This window comes from Olea europaea, chromosome 3 (genome assembly GCF_002742605.1).
Source record: "Olea europaea var. sylvestris chromosome 3, O_europaea_v1, whole genome shotgun sequence".
Taxonomy (NCBI): domain Eukaryota; kingdom Viridiplantae; phylum Streptophyta; class Magnoliopsida; order Lamiales; family Oleaceae; genus Olea; species Olea europaea.
The window spans coordinates 3435048-3451134 of NC_036239.1; the positions used below are offsets into that span (position 1 = coordinate 3435048).

Below are 16087 nucleotides of genomic sequence, written 5' to 3' on the forward strand. Positions count from 1 at the left end.
TAAGTGGTACACGATCTGTACAAGTGATACGGTTATGCCCAGTTTTCAAACACCTACTGCACTTACGAGACTTGCGCACCTCTCCGGCTGATTGTTTCCTTTTTTTTTGGTGGATGTCCACTTCCTCTTCGTGTCAACGGTCGTATCACCTTTCTTGATCGAACACTATCGGGAATTTCCCAGTCCACCTCATTTGACAGTGGATATATATATTCAGAATAAGCTTGTTTCCAGTAAGAAGTGCTATAAAATGGAGAGCAAAACCTGTAACAGTTGTCTCCAACATCCCTTACTACTGCAATTGCATGTGCACATGGAAATTGGTCCAGATCAAATTCCTTACATGTGCATGTCCCCCTCTCCAAATTAACAATGAAACTTTCCATTTTATCACTCACTTGCATTTCATCTGGGCTAAGAGCTTTTACCTCAAAACCTTTTGACTCATTATACCTATCGTACATTTTCTCCTCCATTGGCGGGGTGAGATAGCTTGTACATTTTTCGGCATCAATGCGCCTATCATGAAACCAACTCTGCATCTTTTCCCTGATATACTCGATCAAAGCAAGTATAGGAAATTCTCGAGCACTTCTCAACAATGAATTTAATGATTCTGCATTGTTTGTGGTCATAGTATTGTATCTGATTCCATTGAAATGTGCTCTTGACCAATACTCCACGCCAACCTCTTCCTCTAAGTATTCTCTGATTTTCTCGTGTAGACTGCACAATGCTTGCATATTAATCTCAAATTTTGCCAAACTATATGCCTGTGCAGTAGCTCTAAACAATGGCACAATATCTATGCGAGGGAATTTGCTCTTCAAGTTAGTTTGCAAATGCCATATACAATGTCCATGATGTGCGTTAAGATAGACGCTGTTGAAACCATTTGATATGCTTGTTGCACGGTCAGATATAAAGACTAGCTCGTCTGTGTCATCGGTTATCTGTCGTAACTTCTGAAAGAACCAAGTCCATGAGTCATTGTTTTCTGAATCCACTATGCCCCACGCAAGTGGATAAATTTGACGATTTGCATCTTGGCATGTGGCAACAAGTAACGTACCTCGATACTTAGATTTCAAAAATGTTCCATCCACACATATTACCCGTCGAATTGAAGAGAGAAATCCACGTATGCTTGGTCCTAATGCCATAAAAAAATACATGAAATGTCCATCATTATCGGTTTCAATAAAGGTCAACGTACCAGGATTATTTTTCTCCAGAATGTGACAATACATTGGTAACTTTGCATAGCTATCATCAGGGCTACCTCGAACCTCTTTGTAAGCAAATTCTTTGGCCATATACGCCTTGTGATATTTTATAGTTATGCCAAACTCTCGACGAACGTCATTGATAATGTTTCTTGGTCTGTACACTATGTTGGCATCATGATATTTTGGAGCTACATGTTTTCCAATTACCGAATAGGTAGCATGTCTATTATCCCTGCGACGAACACTCATAGAGCAAATGTGATGGCTAGAATATTTTCGTATTTGAAAAATCTCAGATTCAGCTATGCTCGTTGCCCGTAAACGCCAGTTACAAATTTTCTCAACACAAACGACTGTATAAACACTCTTATTTGATTTCTTCACTTTAAATTCAAATTGGTACTTCACGGCAAGTAGCTGGAGTTTTGATATCAAAGCACTTTTAGTTGGAAATAGTTCATCATCATGTACATCCTCATTTTCTGGAATCCTAACTGATGATCTATAAGGAATTGAACACAGGACTTGTGTTGAAGTACCAATAATGTCCTCTTCCATGGAGAAATCAACATTGTTTTCATTTCTCGGAGGAGATTTATCTTCGAAATCTTGTTGTTCGGAACTACCTTGAATTATATGCAAGTTATCCCAATCCACAGAGTTTCCTTCTTCTACGTTATCATTTCCATGATCGCCATCATATAGCTCAACTTCATTTTGATGGCTCACATCTCCCTTTTCTACTTCACCATTAGTTTCTACTCCACAATCTCTTTCAAACTCCCTTACACTATCACATTCACCTGTAACTTTAGTCGAAATAGTCACGCAAAGAGGATGTTTTTTACAAATAGAAAGAAACCACTTCACTTTCATGTCACTGTTAATCCTTTGTGGTGGAACTGAAAACTTAGACATTCCAGGATTAAGGGACATCATCTCAATTTCATATAACTTTGAATCCACATTAACAAGTTCTTGCACTTTGTTGTACAACTCTATATACGAAATGCTAGATGGAACATAAAGAATATCCACATTTTCTTCACCGTTTCCTATATAATCCCATGTCCATTTGTTTTCTTCAGTCTTTTTAAACTCGACAAAATAGCATACTTGTACCCATATCATTTCTACAGAATCCATACCTGTAAAAAAAAAAAAAAGTTAAATAACTTACTCAAGTATATATCAAAGTAATATGAAAATAGTTACCATATTTGAATGATCAAAGTAACCACAATATATCATCAATAATGGACAGATCATAATAGATAACGGTTGTACTATCGTTTTACATGGTAGATAACGACTGTAGTATCGTTCTGAACTACTAATAACGACTGGAGTGTCGTTATCGTCCAATAGTTGCGGACGATGCAAATATACACCAAATGCGAAAATAAAATCAACTAAAATATCATTTTATACTATATTCAACAATAAAATACCAATATAAATGAGATTTCTAAAAATACCTTTCTTCTTTCTTTAAATATAGTAGAAATTTCAATGTGGATAATGTAGACACCAAAATCCTTGTTAAAATGCTCAAAATATTAGAGAAGATAGATGAAGAATGCAATGAATAACAAGATTTTAAGGAAGCATCCACCGGGAAAGCACGTCCACTGATTTTTGCTGATGATTTGAGGGATTTAATTGGATTGAAATGGGTATTTGAGTCTTTTCAATGGTGAGGGTATTTTAGACATTTGATCTTATTTGTTTATTGTTTTTTGTAAGTGGAGGCTATTTTATCAAATAACATTGAAGGAAGGTTATTTTACAAATAACATTGTTTGATTGGGCTTTTTTATCAAATTCCCCAAATAAAATACAACAGAGGAAGAAAATCGATGATTTTTCATTCGCGTTTGGGAACTCATTTGGTCCTTTCTTGTGATGTCGACATTGGGTGGCAGTGGTGCCGACGGTTCTCTAGATCAGTTTTGAGTGGTGGGGGTTGGAGGGATTTTCTTCTTTTTATTTTTTTATTTAATTCTCATAACATTATTTTATTTGTTAAAAAAAAAATTCTTAATGATCAACTAACGGTTAAATGGATGGTATTTTGGACTCCATGTGCAAATGTTCGAAAGGTTTGGCATTGTGTTTGGTGCAAATAAAATGTTTGGATCAAGTCCGTTATTAAATGAAAGATTTGGTACTACGACTACAATTTTTCTTTATTTTTATAGGATACGAACAAAAGGTAAATAAATTGTACTTTTCTAATTAGAATTGAACGAACGTGTTTTCTCCATTTTTGCAATTACTGAATATGTATTTTACTATTTTCGCGAGTAAAGGTACATAGTATTGGGATTTGCTCATTGTATAAAGTTTGCTTTCTATAAATTATTAATAATTACATATTAGGCTCTTGTTTGAGCCACATTCTTCTAAAAAATATATTTTTAAATAGAGTTTTAACATCATTTTAATCACACAATTTTTAATAAAATAAACACGCAAATCCAAAAATCTTCTTATTTTTTAACTACACATTTCCTTTCAATACACTATTCAAAAATGAATTTTTTCTCCAATATATGGCTCAAATAAGGGCTAGGATTTTTATTTTTATTTTGTTTGTAAAAATTTGGTTCAAATTCGTGATTTTGAAATTGTTAGCATGAATTCATGTGGTTTGGGTGCTGATAGTTAAAAATTCCTTGAAATCAAATCAAAATCGTTCACCAAATTTAAAAAATAATAAAATAAAATAAATTGTTTTTACCCAAAAAATTGTTATGGAAAATCTACTAAATAAAAGTGAGGACTAAGCACGACTTTGACTGCTCTGGAGCCTGGGCTTTGAAAAATTGGGGCTTCAAAAATAATACCGTTTTAGCCCAACTTCGTAAAACAGGTAGAATGCGGTGAGCGTGGATCGAACACGCGACCTTCAGATCTTCAGTCTGACGCTCTCCCAACTGAGCTATCCCCGCGGTTTGCGTAAGTTGCGAATTTATTAAATATATTTGAATGAAAATTATATTTTTAATAAATTTTGACAAAATTTGGTAAAATGTGGTTGAAAATAACATTTGAAGAAATTGAGATCAAACATGAACTTAATATCACTGTGCTCATAAAAGTTGGTGCAATATCCAAATATGTGAGTAGTATAATTTGAGTCAATAGCTAAAGCAATCTGAAGCTTTATTTTTGTCATCAAATTTTCACAAAATTTAGTAACAGTGATCAAAACATGAGTCAAAATTGATAGCATTTGAACACATGATCCCTTCCAAAGACATTTGACAAAATTGAAATAATATTGAGAAAATCATCGTATCATAAAACAATAGCAATATGATAAGAGTCAAAGCAAGGTCCAATTTTATCATAAAATGCATCAACGACTACAATATTGTATTTCTTATTTTAGTAACTCGTGTGTTAAATTGCTAAGTACCTTTGATTAACAATACAAGCAAAACTGTATCACCCTGTCATGGGGAGCAATTTACACTAGCACCACCTTTAGTTTCAGTAGAGTGATAAGGCTGGCCATCTGCACATTCGATCTCAATGAAATGAGCAAAATGCAGGTGGTTCAAAGCCCTCAAACTTAGATCCAATAGGGTCAAGTAAAGGATCTAATGAAACTTTGGATGAGACTAATGGAAGGGTAGGATAGCATTACATCTTAATTAAATTACTTATGTAAACTCGAATTTAAGTTGTATTTCTCTTTGTCAACTTTTGAATAAATGAAATTAGTGTAAGTATCGTCTTCCTTGTATCCTTAACGTGATTGGTACATTGAATCGGCATTGTACCCAACCCCTTAACGTGTTTAGTAAATTGAATCACACTATGCCGACCCTCAACTTAGGCATGCTAGTTTCTCCACCCTTTTTCTTTCCACCCCTTGCCTTGGGGAGGAAAAATAAAAAGATGTATCATGTGTCACGTGTCATTTTTCTTATTTATATTTAATTGAATATGAAGGTAAAAATGTTTTTTAAATCAACAAATTAAAAATTCATGATCTATTAGGAATGTAAATGAAAACCGTCCCACGAAGACTAAAGTGATACATTATTTAAAGGTTAAGGAACAAATTAATTGAATAAGGTTGGAGGCTCGTTTACATAAATTTAATGTGTTGGGAATTTTCGCTATTGTTCTTTTTTGTATAGCTATCATAATTATTACGTTAGATTGTACATTATTGAACAAATTTATTAGAGAAAGAGTCTTGCGGTAAATTTAATTTTGGAAAAGGTTCTTGATGAGGCGCAAACTTATTTTTCGTCATGTTCACTTAGACTTCTTAAGAAAAGTCTAGTGTTAACGACAAAATTATTTGTACAAAAAAATTTATTTTTCATTACCTTATTTGAACAATCCATCTTGTCAAGATTCCAAGTCTCCATTGAATTAGCATGAAATATTTCATCTCTCAAGAAATTTGAATGCTACGCGACTATGCGTGGTGTGCACGCGAAGGTAAGAAAAAAAAAACCCTGGTGTTGACCTTGATTCTTGCGGACAACGGGCCCACTCATACACGCGTGGGCTAGTTCCAACATGAAAGGATGGGATGATAGTCGTCGATGCTTTGAAAATGTGGACGTGAAAGAAGCTCAACGACGTAAGACGAATGTGTTTAGGTTCTAATGGTGGATTCGTGAAACGATTGTATAATGATAACCAATCGCAAACAATTCAATCAAAGCGAACGATGTAAACTCATTGCTAGGTAAACGTAAAATCGGTAAGAGAGAGGACAAGGTAAGAGAAAAGACAAGGAGTGGCTTTTAGTATTTAAAGTTGCATCAGCCCTCAAATGTTACATGGATGGGTATTTATAGCATTACAAGCGAAATGATGGCCCTTGGATAAAAGTACAAGTAACTTCATTTTTTTAGCCGAAGCATCTAATTCTAGGCATCAATTTGCACTCAATAGCCATGCAATTAATGCATACACAGAGCATCCACCTTATTGACAATACTTTACATTTATACTTATCACAAATATTCCATTAATCATTCCTAAAAGATTTCATACATAAATTCAGGATCTTCTTCGTGTGAGTCGTCACTTACTGTAATAACCTCGGACTTTGTGGAGCTTCCTCTCCTCAACCCCTCTGTTTCAATAGAAGAGATATGAATGAGCCTCAGACTAATGTCCCAGGCCTCGTCACTTGCGTGGGAGGCTTCATTGGAGGTGGTTCCAATACTTGAGTGGGTCGGCTAAACCAATAGTTGACCAGAGAGCCTCGATGGGTCAACCACGTGGACAAATGGACCTCGATGACATGGAGCCACGTGTGACGAGACGTAACACTCGGCCTAATTGTTACTCCGGAGAAGTTCTATATTAGAACATGGTACATCGCATTAAGCCATCGACCTGCTATCCCTTATAAAAAGGCTCTTCGATACCTAAGGTTCTTAGAATTTATGCAACTACCAAGTAAGCTAAGATATATAACAATGCACGTGCAACTATTTGCTCTCCTACCCAACCTCTCACACAACTCGGGTCAAGTTCCGTCGATTTTGGATCCCTAGTTCCACCTGACATAACATGATTTCTCCTTCGTCTTAATATCAAAAGTTATTTTTACTTATTGATGGTAAGTTTAATAAAAAAAATTTCATCAAAATATGCAAACAACATCAATACATTTAAAATTAATTTACACGGTTAAAAAATCGGTTGCTAAGGCCTTGGTTGGTTTGCCATTTTCGACCCATTTTTTATTTTTCGTTTTCAAAAATGCAGAAAACGTGTTTGGGCCGTCGTTTCCGTCGTTTTCAAAAACGTATTTTCGAAAAAAAAATGCTTTTCGCAGCGAAAACTACCGGCAGTCGCTCTATGTAGCGTACACTTGGTAGTTTTTCATTTGATGTATAATTAAAAAAATAACTACTATATCTATGTATCAAATATCAAATTGCCAAGTGTATGCCACATAAGGCGACTACCGACAATTTTCACTACGAATAGTATTACTCTTTCGAAAACGAGTTAAAATTTATAATTGAAAACGCAAAACAACTTTTTATTGTTTTCAGTTATAAATGTCGAAAATGCTCAAAACGCGAAAAACAAACCGTTTTCGAGGAAAACTAAAAATCGTTTAGAAAATAAAAATGAAAAATGAAAATACAAACTAATTACTTCCTAAACTTTCAAAAAGTGCCACTCTATCAAATTTACAAAATTGTATCAACTAAGTGACTTTTCACCCATACATTAGTAAATTCAACAATTTTGTTTAACTGTCTAGTAGGATTGCTTAGCGGTTGATGAGATACGCAACATGACATTAATAAGTTTAAAAAACGGCCACTTTCTAACTCAATTTTGGATTTACATTTCTCATTTAAAAAAGTTAAATAATTTTTAATTTTTAATCCATCAATTTAGGGTTTTAAATGTTAATATCGTTTATCTATCTATGCCTCAATTATCAATTTTTGTTTGCCACATAAAGTTCTTCCTTTGAAAACATTACCAAATTCACATGTTTCAACGTTTTAATTGAAACAATTCTGCAGTTTGTTATCTATCTGTGCTAAAATAAATGTTTGATTGCTGAAGTGATATATTTGAAAGTTTAGCGACCGAAGAGCTTTTAATCCATTACTCCCTGTTTGGCCCACATTAATTTTCATTTCATCATATTTCATTTTTTTATTTTCTATTTTCAACTACATAATTTTCTATAAAATAATATTACATATAAATAGAAAATTTTTCCTTTTTTTTCAACTACTTATTTTTAAAAAAAAAATTATTCCACCCATTAATTTTTCCACAAAATGGAGGCCAAACGAGGGCTTAGTGTTCTATATTTTTTCCATGTCCGAGAAAAGGCAAATCACTATAGTAGGCGTTGCGTAACATTTCAAAACCCGCCAACTACAGTGCAAATTTCCCGCCATTTTCAGTCCACCAGGGTAGAACTTGTAAGAAGGAAACGACACCGTTCCCTCCCGCCCACAGTGTTCCCTCACTATTCGGAATCCCTAAAATATCCTCAATAATAAAATTATCTCCCAAAGCCATCCCTAAAATGGCGTGCTAAATTACGGAAGAGCCATTAAGTGAAGGGTGAACTGCCCACGAACTACTACGACTACAAATGGCTTTTTCGTCAAATCGCCACAAAATAATTATCCCTTCGGTGGCAACTTCGAAGTTTTCACCACCAGCAGGGCTTCTTTTGAAACTAATATCCGTATAAAAGCTCGAATTAGAGGCTTCTCGAATTAAAATCATTTCACTCTTTCTCCTCAATCTCTCTCTTGCTCCCTATAACATTTTTCTCTCAATTTCAGTTCGATTTTTCGAAGTAATAATTCATATTTTTTTATGAATTCTCCTTCTACCGTCCTTAACAACCTCCAGATGTTTTCACCCCTTTTATAATTTTTCTGTAATTCAATATTTGAAACATCCGCACTGGATTTTTATTTTTATTTTTTGTTTTTTAGGCCAAGCGTTTGAAACCCTAACCCTAATTTTTTCGCGTTACGAAGAAGCCGAGTCGGCGGATTCATACATTGAAGAATGGAGAAAGATTTTTGTCCTTTTTATCCAGAGGTCTCATGAAACTTTATTGAATGTTAGTTCCTTCGCTGGTTCTTTCTTCGATTTAAACACTTGTATAGAGGATTGAAGTTGTAAGAACCCTAACCTCGATTGAAATTAAAATTTGGGGATAATTTTTTTTTTTTACTGGTACGGTCAATTATGGATGAAAAATCGTTTATTCTGATGTTAAGAAGTTTGTTTTGGGATTTCTATTGATCTTTTTAAGTCAATAAACGCAGTTCTTGATTCAAAACTGAAGATTTGGGGTCAATGTAGTAATTTTGGAGGTTTGGGGTTGGGTACAAAGATTGCGTTTTTGTAGAGTTTTAAGTTTAATTTTGAATTTGTATTAAGAACTTTGCTTTCATTTTGAAAAATTGGGATGCTATTTGTGTTTTTATTTTACAAATAGTTGTTTTTTTATCGGACTTTTTCTACTATTTGGGATCTTAACTTCCTTAAACAATACATATGAACTAGAGATTGTGTTTTCATGATTCATCAATTGTGTATAAGTTTAACATAATATTAGTTATTGATGTGGTTTCCAGCGTTCAGATACCCTTATTTGATATGGCAAAGAAAAATGTTGTAAGTAATGAATGAAAGAAATGAGAATTCAGATCTGTTGCACTTTGGGTTCGTTCATGTCACAATTAAGTGATTGGTTGAGTTAGGTACTCTCTCTCTCTTTGTACTGATTTTTTGACTTGGAAATGCAGATAAACTGACTTGTTGATTTTGACGGCTCTTATTCGAGAATTTGATAGATTGGATTACAGAATGTAAGTTGTTTTTTCAATGTTTTTTGTTGTTGCAGTCCTGTATCTGTTTTTATATCTCGAGTTTTCTGCTGGTACAGAAATTGCCTTTTACGCTTATGACCTGAGTTGAAATGACTCTTCCAAGAGAAAATACGAAGATTTAAAGGGAAAGTATGGGGTGGTTCTCTATGTGTAATTGCTGCACAATTTATTTTGGATCTTGTTGATTTCTTCATTAACTGTGTTCAGATTGTTGCTTATTTGTGTGTTTATAATGTCAATTCTCATGCCACTTCTATTAAGGATGTGTTTCTTTCTGAAAAGAAAATGGAGTAATTAACACGCATTTATGGTCCACTTACTGGGTATCAATTGCTGTTTAATATTTTGGCTTTTAAACCTAGTATTGTCAATTTTTTGATATCCATTTTTGTTTATACCTGTCTGTCGTGTTGTTCCGAACTTGTAATTATTAAGAATCTTGTGTTAGTCTTGTTTGTCGTATTATTTGTCCTTTTTTCCCTCATCTGTTACTTTTATGACTTATCTGCCTTTTCTCTTTGATAAACTTTTTATCCTTTTAACTGTTTGATACATGTTTTGATTTTGGTCCCTAAGTTGTAAATTGGTTTTTTTGCTTTTCAAGTAAGTTCTTGGTAGCACTTGTACTTCTCCAGTTTCTTAGGGCGATTTAACATTTGCTTTGTATGCTGCAATTGATCGCCCAGACCTGGAAATGTATCTTCTTTATTTTTAGTTATTAATTTATGAATGGATTCACTTTGGCAGATTCATCCTGGACTTGTGCAATGGCAGAAAAACGCAGTACAAATGGTCTGCCTGCAAATGGTAATTCAGTGGGGGGTAATGCATATACCATTGACTTGAATACATTCAGTCAGCGGTTGCAGGCTCTTTACACTCATTGGCGTCAACACAAAGATGATCTGTGGGGTTCTGCTGATACCTTTTCCATTGCCACACCTCCCCCTTCAGAGGATTTGCGCTACCTGAAGTCCTCTGCTTTGAACATCTGGTTGCTTGGGTATGAGTTTCCAGAGACGATTATGGTTTTCAGAGATAAGCATATTCATTTTCTCTGCAGCCAAAAGAAGGCAACACTTCTTGAGGTTGTGAAAAGGTCTGCTAAGGAGGTTGTGGGTGTAGATATTGTCATGCATGTTAAGGCTAAAGGTGATGATGGTAGTGTTCATATGGATGCTGTGCTTCGTGGTATTCGTTCTCAATTAAAACCAGATGGTGGCTCCCCAGTAGTTGGAAATATTGCTAGAGAAGCTCCAGAAGGGAAATTGTTGGAGTTGTGGGATGATAAGGTAAAGAATTCAGGTCTCCAGCTTAGTGACATAACAAATGGGTTGTCTGATATCTTCTCGGTGAAGGATAAAAATGAGATTACATGTGTAAAGAAAGCTGCATACTTGACTGCGTGTGCAATGAAGAATTTTGTGGTTCCAAAAGTTGAGAAGGTTATCGATGAGGAGAAGAAAGTTGCCCATTCCTCATTAATGGATGACACAGAAAAGGCAATTCTTGACCCTGTGAAGATTGGTGTTAAACTGAAGGCCGAGAACGTAGATATCTGTTATCCTCCAATCTTTCAGAGTGGTGGAACTTTTGATCTTAGGCCTAGTGCTTCAAGCAATGATGAGTATCTATACTATGATTCAGCCAGTGTTATCATTTGTGCAATTGGATCGAGATATAACAGTTACTGCTCCAACATTGCCCGAACATACCTCATTGATGCAAATACGGCACAGAGCAGGGCCTATGAAGTTCTTCTGAAGACTCACGAGGCAGCAATTCTTGCATTGAAACCAGGAAATAAGGTCAGTGCTGTTTATCAAGCGGCCCTTGCTGTGGTGGAAAGGGATGCTCCGGAGCTGGTTCCAAACCTGACAAAATCTGCTGGTACTGGCATTGGTTTGGAGTTTCGTGAATCGGGGTTGAGCCTTAATGCAAAGAATGACAGAGTGCTGAAGCCAGGAATGATTTTTAATGTTTCAATTGGCTTCCAAAATCTGCAAACTGGGACTAGCAACCCCAAGAGTCAGAATTTTTCGTTGTTACTTGCAGACACAGTGATTGTGACAGATAATGGTCATGATGTTGCAACTTCAGTAAGCTCCAAAGCTGTCAAAGATGTGGCCTACTCATTTAATGAAGACGAAGAAGAGGAAGAACAGCCAAAAGTGAAATCTGAGTCAAATGTCAAGGACAATTTATTTACCAAAGCAACTCTTCGGTCAGATAATGGGGAGTTGTCGAAGGAAGAGCTTAGAAAGCAGCACCAGGCTGAACTTGCTCGCCAGAAAAATGAAGAAACTGCTCGACGCCTTGCTGGTGAAGGTTCTGGAGCTGGGGATGGGCGTACTGCTGTAAGGTTTGCAGGTGAGTTAATTGCCTATAAGAGTGTCAATGAACTACCTCCACCTAGGGACATGATGATTCAGGTTGATCAGAAGAATGAGGCCATTCTCCTACCGATTTATGGAAGCATGGTGCCTTTTCATGTAGCTACTGTTAAGACTGTCTCCAGCCAGCAGGATACTAATCGCAATTGTTATATCAGGATCATATTTAATGTCCCTGGTACTCCCTTCACTCCTCACGGTACAAACTCTTTGAAAAATTTGGGAGCTATCTACTTGAAGGAGGTTTCATTCCGCTCCAAGGACCCAAGGCACATAAGTGAAGTGGTGCAACTGATTAAAACGCTTAGACGAAATGTCATGGCTAGGGAGTCTGAAAGGGCTGAGAGGGCAACTCTTGTCACTCAGGAGAAACTTGTACTTGCAGGCAACAAATTTAAACCAATTAAGTTACATGACCTGTGGATCCGTCCTGCATTTGGTGGCCGTGCAAGAAAGCTGCCTGGCTCACTGGAAGCTCATGTGAATGGCTTTAGATATTCGACATCAAGGCCAGATGAACGGGTAGATATCATGTATGGTAACATAAAGCATGCGTTTTTCCAGCCAGCTGATAAGGAGATGATTACTCTTCTTCACTTTCATCTGCACAACCACATTATGATTGGCAACAAGAAAACCAAGGATGTCCAATTCTATGTTGAAGTGATGGAGGCGGTCCAAACAATTGGAGGTGGAAAGAGATCTGCTTATGACCCAGATGAGATTGAGGAGGAACAGAGGGAAAGAGAGAGAAAAAACAAAATCAATGTGGACTTCCAGAATTTTGTGAATCGGGTAAATGATCTTTGGGGACAAGCACAGTTTAAAGGCCTCGACCTGGAGTTTGACCAGCCTCTAAGAGAGCTTGGATTTCATGGGGTGCCCTACAAAGCTTCTGCTTTTATAGTTCCAACTTCTAGCTGTTTGGTTGAACTGGTAGAGACTCCATTCCTTGTGATCACCTTGAGCGAGATTGAGATTGTAAATTTGGAGAGAGTTGGTCTTGGACAGAAGAATTTCGACATGGCTATTGTTTTCAAGGACTTCAAGCGTGATGTGATGCGAATAGATTCCATACCATCCTCTTCACTTGATGGCATTAAGGAGTGGCTCGACACTACAGACATCAAATACTATGAGAGTAGGCTGAATTTGAATTGGCGTCCAATATTGAAGACCATCACTGATGATCCTCAGAAATTTATAGAGGACGGTGGCTGGGAATTTCTGAATCTAGAAGCTACTGACTCAGATTCTGACAACTCCGAAGAGTCGGACCAAGGTTATGAGCCATCAGATGCGGAGCCGGTTTCAGAATCGGAAGATGACGACTCGGACAGTGAATCACTGGTGGAGTCTGAAGACGACGAAGAAGAAGATTCAGTGGAAGAATCAGAGGAAGAGAAAGGCAAGACGTGGGAAGAGTTAGAGAGGGAAGCTAGCAATGCAGACAGGGAGAGAGATGAATCAGACAGCGAGGATGAGAGGAGAAGAAGAAAGGCGAAAGCTTTTGGCAAGTCAAGGGCTTCTCCTAGCGTTGCTGCATCCAAGCGAATGAAGTTTAGGTAGACTAATGGAAGGTTTTGTTCATTTCGAGTTTATCGAGTTCAATGGATTTTGCCTTCCTAAGCTGCAAGTTGCAATAGACTTTAATCAACTTACCATTAGTTTCTTTTTAATCGGTTAATTTTACTGTTTATCTTTGGTCTTCTCGTGTGATGCTTATTTCACAGATTTTGCTTGTAAATTGGTTGCTGTAGCTTTATTATAAAACTAATTTTTATGTTTTTATTAGCTTATAATGGGATTTCTTGGGAGTCAAAGTTGATATTCAGCTACATGGTTATGTTATAAATCATTGGCGGTCCATTGCTCCTTTGATTTGTGAGTTTGTCATGTTGTGTTTATGAAATGCAATGGATTTGGGTTATTTTATGGAACAGGATGGTGAAGTTAATATAGGGTTATTCTATTATCGAGAATGATGATGATCACTGTATACGTTCCAATGAACTGGGGTTGGATTAAAGCATTAGATTCAGTTATTGGACTGGTTTAACCATTATGGGTAGAAATGAATTTATTGATTACTCATCCCAGTTATATAGGTCGAGTTTACATTTTCTCTTGTCCCAAATATATAAGTCCGTTTTTTAATTTAGATTGTTTTGTTGTGTTCCTTTATCAATATATAACTTTATTCAATTTTTCTCATTTAATATGTCAATTTCTTGAAATAATCCAAATATACACATTTCTTAATTCTTGAAAGCATGGAACAACTCTTAGGGTCCATTTGATTGCAAAGGTGGAATTTAGGTGGAAAGAAAATGAATTTCAGGGAATTGAATTGATGGGAAATTGTTTTCTTGAGAATTGTAAATTATTGTGTTTGATTGGTATAATTTTTCGCGTGGAAAATATTTAAATTAAAGTATTTTTTTATGTTCGTTTGGCTTTGTTTTATATGAAAATTGTCAATTAAAGGGATAGAATTTACTGGTATTGAGGATGAAATTTGTTTCCATTGCCAAAACAAAAAAACAAAAATTTCAAGAAAATCATCTATCTTTTTATGTTCGTTTGAATTTGTTTTACATGAAAATTGTCAATTAAAGGAAATTTTTTTTTATAATAATTCTTAGAATTTGTCTTCATTGTCAACCAAAAAAATAAAAAATCGAAAAAAATAAAAAAAACGTTACGGTAACCTAGAATTGCAATTTTCACCATATTGGTGAGAATTGCAATTCCTTCATTTGGTGGAATTTGATTGATGTGGCACAAAACATGGAAATGCAATTTTAGGCCATTAAAATGCTATCAAACACCATTAAATTGGAAGGTGGAATTCCAATTCCATTTTACATGGAATTCCACCTCCAATCAAACACTACCTTATTTCTTCTTTTTCAAATTCTTTACTAATTTCAACAATAATTTACTATTACACACTAAAAATTAAATATGGGTAAAATAGGAAAGATATTGGCAAAAATTAAATTTCCAATGACATTAAAGAATATTTTTAATCCGTGTGAAAAATGAAACAAATATATATAATTGGGACGGATGAAGTAATTTATTTTGAACACATTGTAATTAGGATATACTATCAAAAAAGTTAGGCCCAGCACCGAAAATTAATCAAGTGTAACTTGTTGGTTCTACGGTTTCAAATGTAGTACAACCTGCCTATTATTTACACCTTCTTTTACAAAACAATCGTGCTATTCATACAAGTTTTTCTTACAATTTTAGTTGACAATTATATTTGTCAACATTACATTCATCTATTTCAAAAACTGTTTTTAAAATTAATGGCTCGAATTTTGACAACATCAACATTGTCAAGCATGATTGTACAACTAGATTTAATTCTTTAAAAAATGTACATACCTATATTAACAGTGTGGCCAGTTGTCACTAGATTGCTTTTTCTTCTAAATTTGCTACTCAAACAGGGACTATGTGATAGGGGCTAAGGTGCCCCTGATATGAAAATTCAAATTTCAGATCAGGGACACCTCAACCCTGTCACAGGCCCCTATTTGTGTAGCAGGGTTGTTTTCTTTTAGTTAAAATTGTTGATAAAAATCTACACATATAGATCTATGTCATAATTAATAATATAATTTTTAAATGTATTTTATATAAAAAAAATAATTAACTAAAACATAAAATGGTTCAAAAATTCAAATAGACATTCTAAATATTTAAATAGATTTATATCATAAACTAAAGAGAAAAAGAGAGAATTATATATGTGCTATAAACTATAGGGAAAAAGAAAGAGCGAAAGAGAGAAGTCAATAAACTTGTTTGTTTTATTAAGAATTAAAGTTCCATATTTATAGGGAATAATTATATCTACAAGTGATACAACGATTATAATGAGTAGGACTGTATAAAAGTTATTTATAAATACTATTATATTTACATTACTGTCTATTGAATTTGAATGACTATTTATACAATAAGTATTTCATTGAAACATTATTTGACAAAAATTCGATGGGATAAAAATACTAAAAGATAAAAAAAGAGACAAATTATTTGAACTAATAAAATGATGACTCATTAAAACCCT

The 16087-nt window shown here is 35.0% G+C and overlaps 2 protein-coding genes and 1 non-coding gene across 6 annotated transcripts; 1 reads left to right on the forward strand and 2 right to left on the reverse strand.

Moving 5' to 3' along the window:
- Nucleotides 1–62: 62 nt before the first annotated feature.
- On the reverse strand, nt 63–2375 carry LOC111377032. The gene has a single exon (XM_023000069.1). The coding sequence runs from the start codon at nt 2373–2375 to the stop codon at nt 63–65; it is 2313 nt and encodes a 770-aa protein (XP_022855837.1).
- A 1735-nt stretch (nt 2376–4110) lies between these two features.
- Nucleotides 4111–4183, reverse strand: TRNAF-GAA. The gene has a single exon. It is a non-coding gene; the product is annotated as a tRNA-Phe (tRNA).
- A 4282-nt stretch (nt 4184–8465) lies between these two features.
- LOC111382438 (FACT complex subunit SPT16-like) lies at nt 8466–13880 on the forward strand. Of its 4 annotated transcripts, none has more exons than XM_023006426.1 (3): nt 8466–8887; nt 9521–9583; nt 10352–13880. In XM_023006426.1, the coding sequence occupies exon 3, from the start codon at nt 10372–10374 to the stop codon at nt 13564–13566; it is 3195 nt and encodes a 1064-aa protein (XP_022862194.1). In that variant the 5' UTR covers nt 8466–8887; nt 9521–9583; nt 10352–10371; the 3' UTR covers nt 13567–13880. The 4 variants fall into 4 exon arrangements, with proteins under 4 accessions (XP_022862194.1, XP_022862187.1, XP_022862198.1 ...); XM_023006419.1 differs by having other exon boundaries at nt 8466–8829; XM_023006430.1 differs by having other exon boundaries at nt 8466–8807.
- The last annotated feature ends 2207 nt before the right edge of the window (nt 13881–16087 follow it).

Coding starts and splice junctions, on each gene's coding strand:
- LOC111377032 (XM_023000069.1), bottom strand. CDS start 2,375: ATGGATTCTGTAGAAATGATATGGGTACAAGTATGCTATTTTGTCGAG.
- LOC111382438 (XM_023006426.1), top strand. CDS start 10,372: ATGGCAGAAAAACGCAGTACAAATGGTCTGCCTGCAAATGGTAATTCA.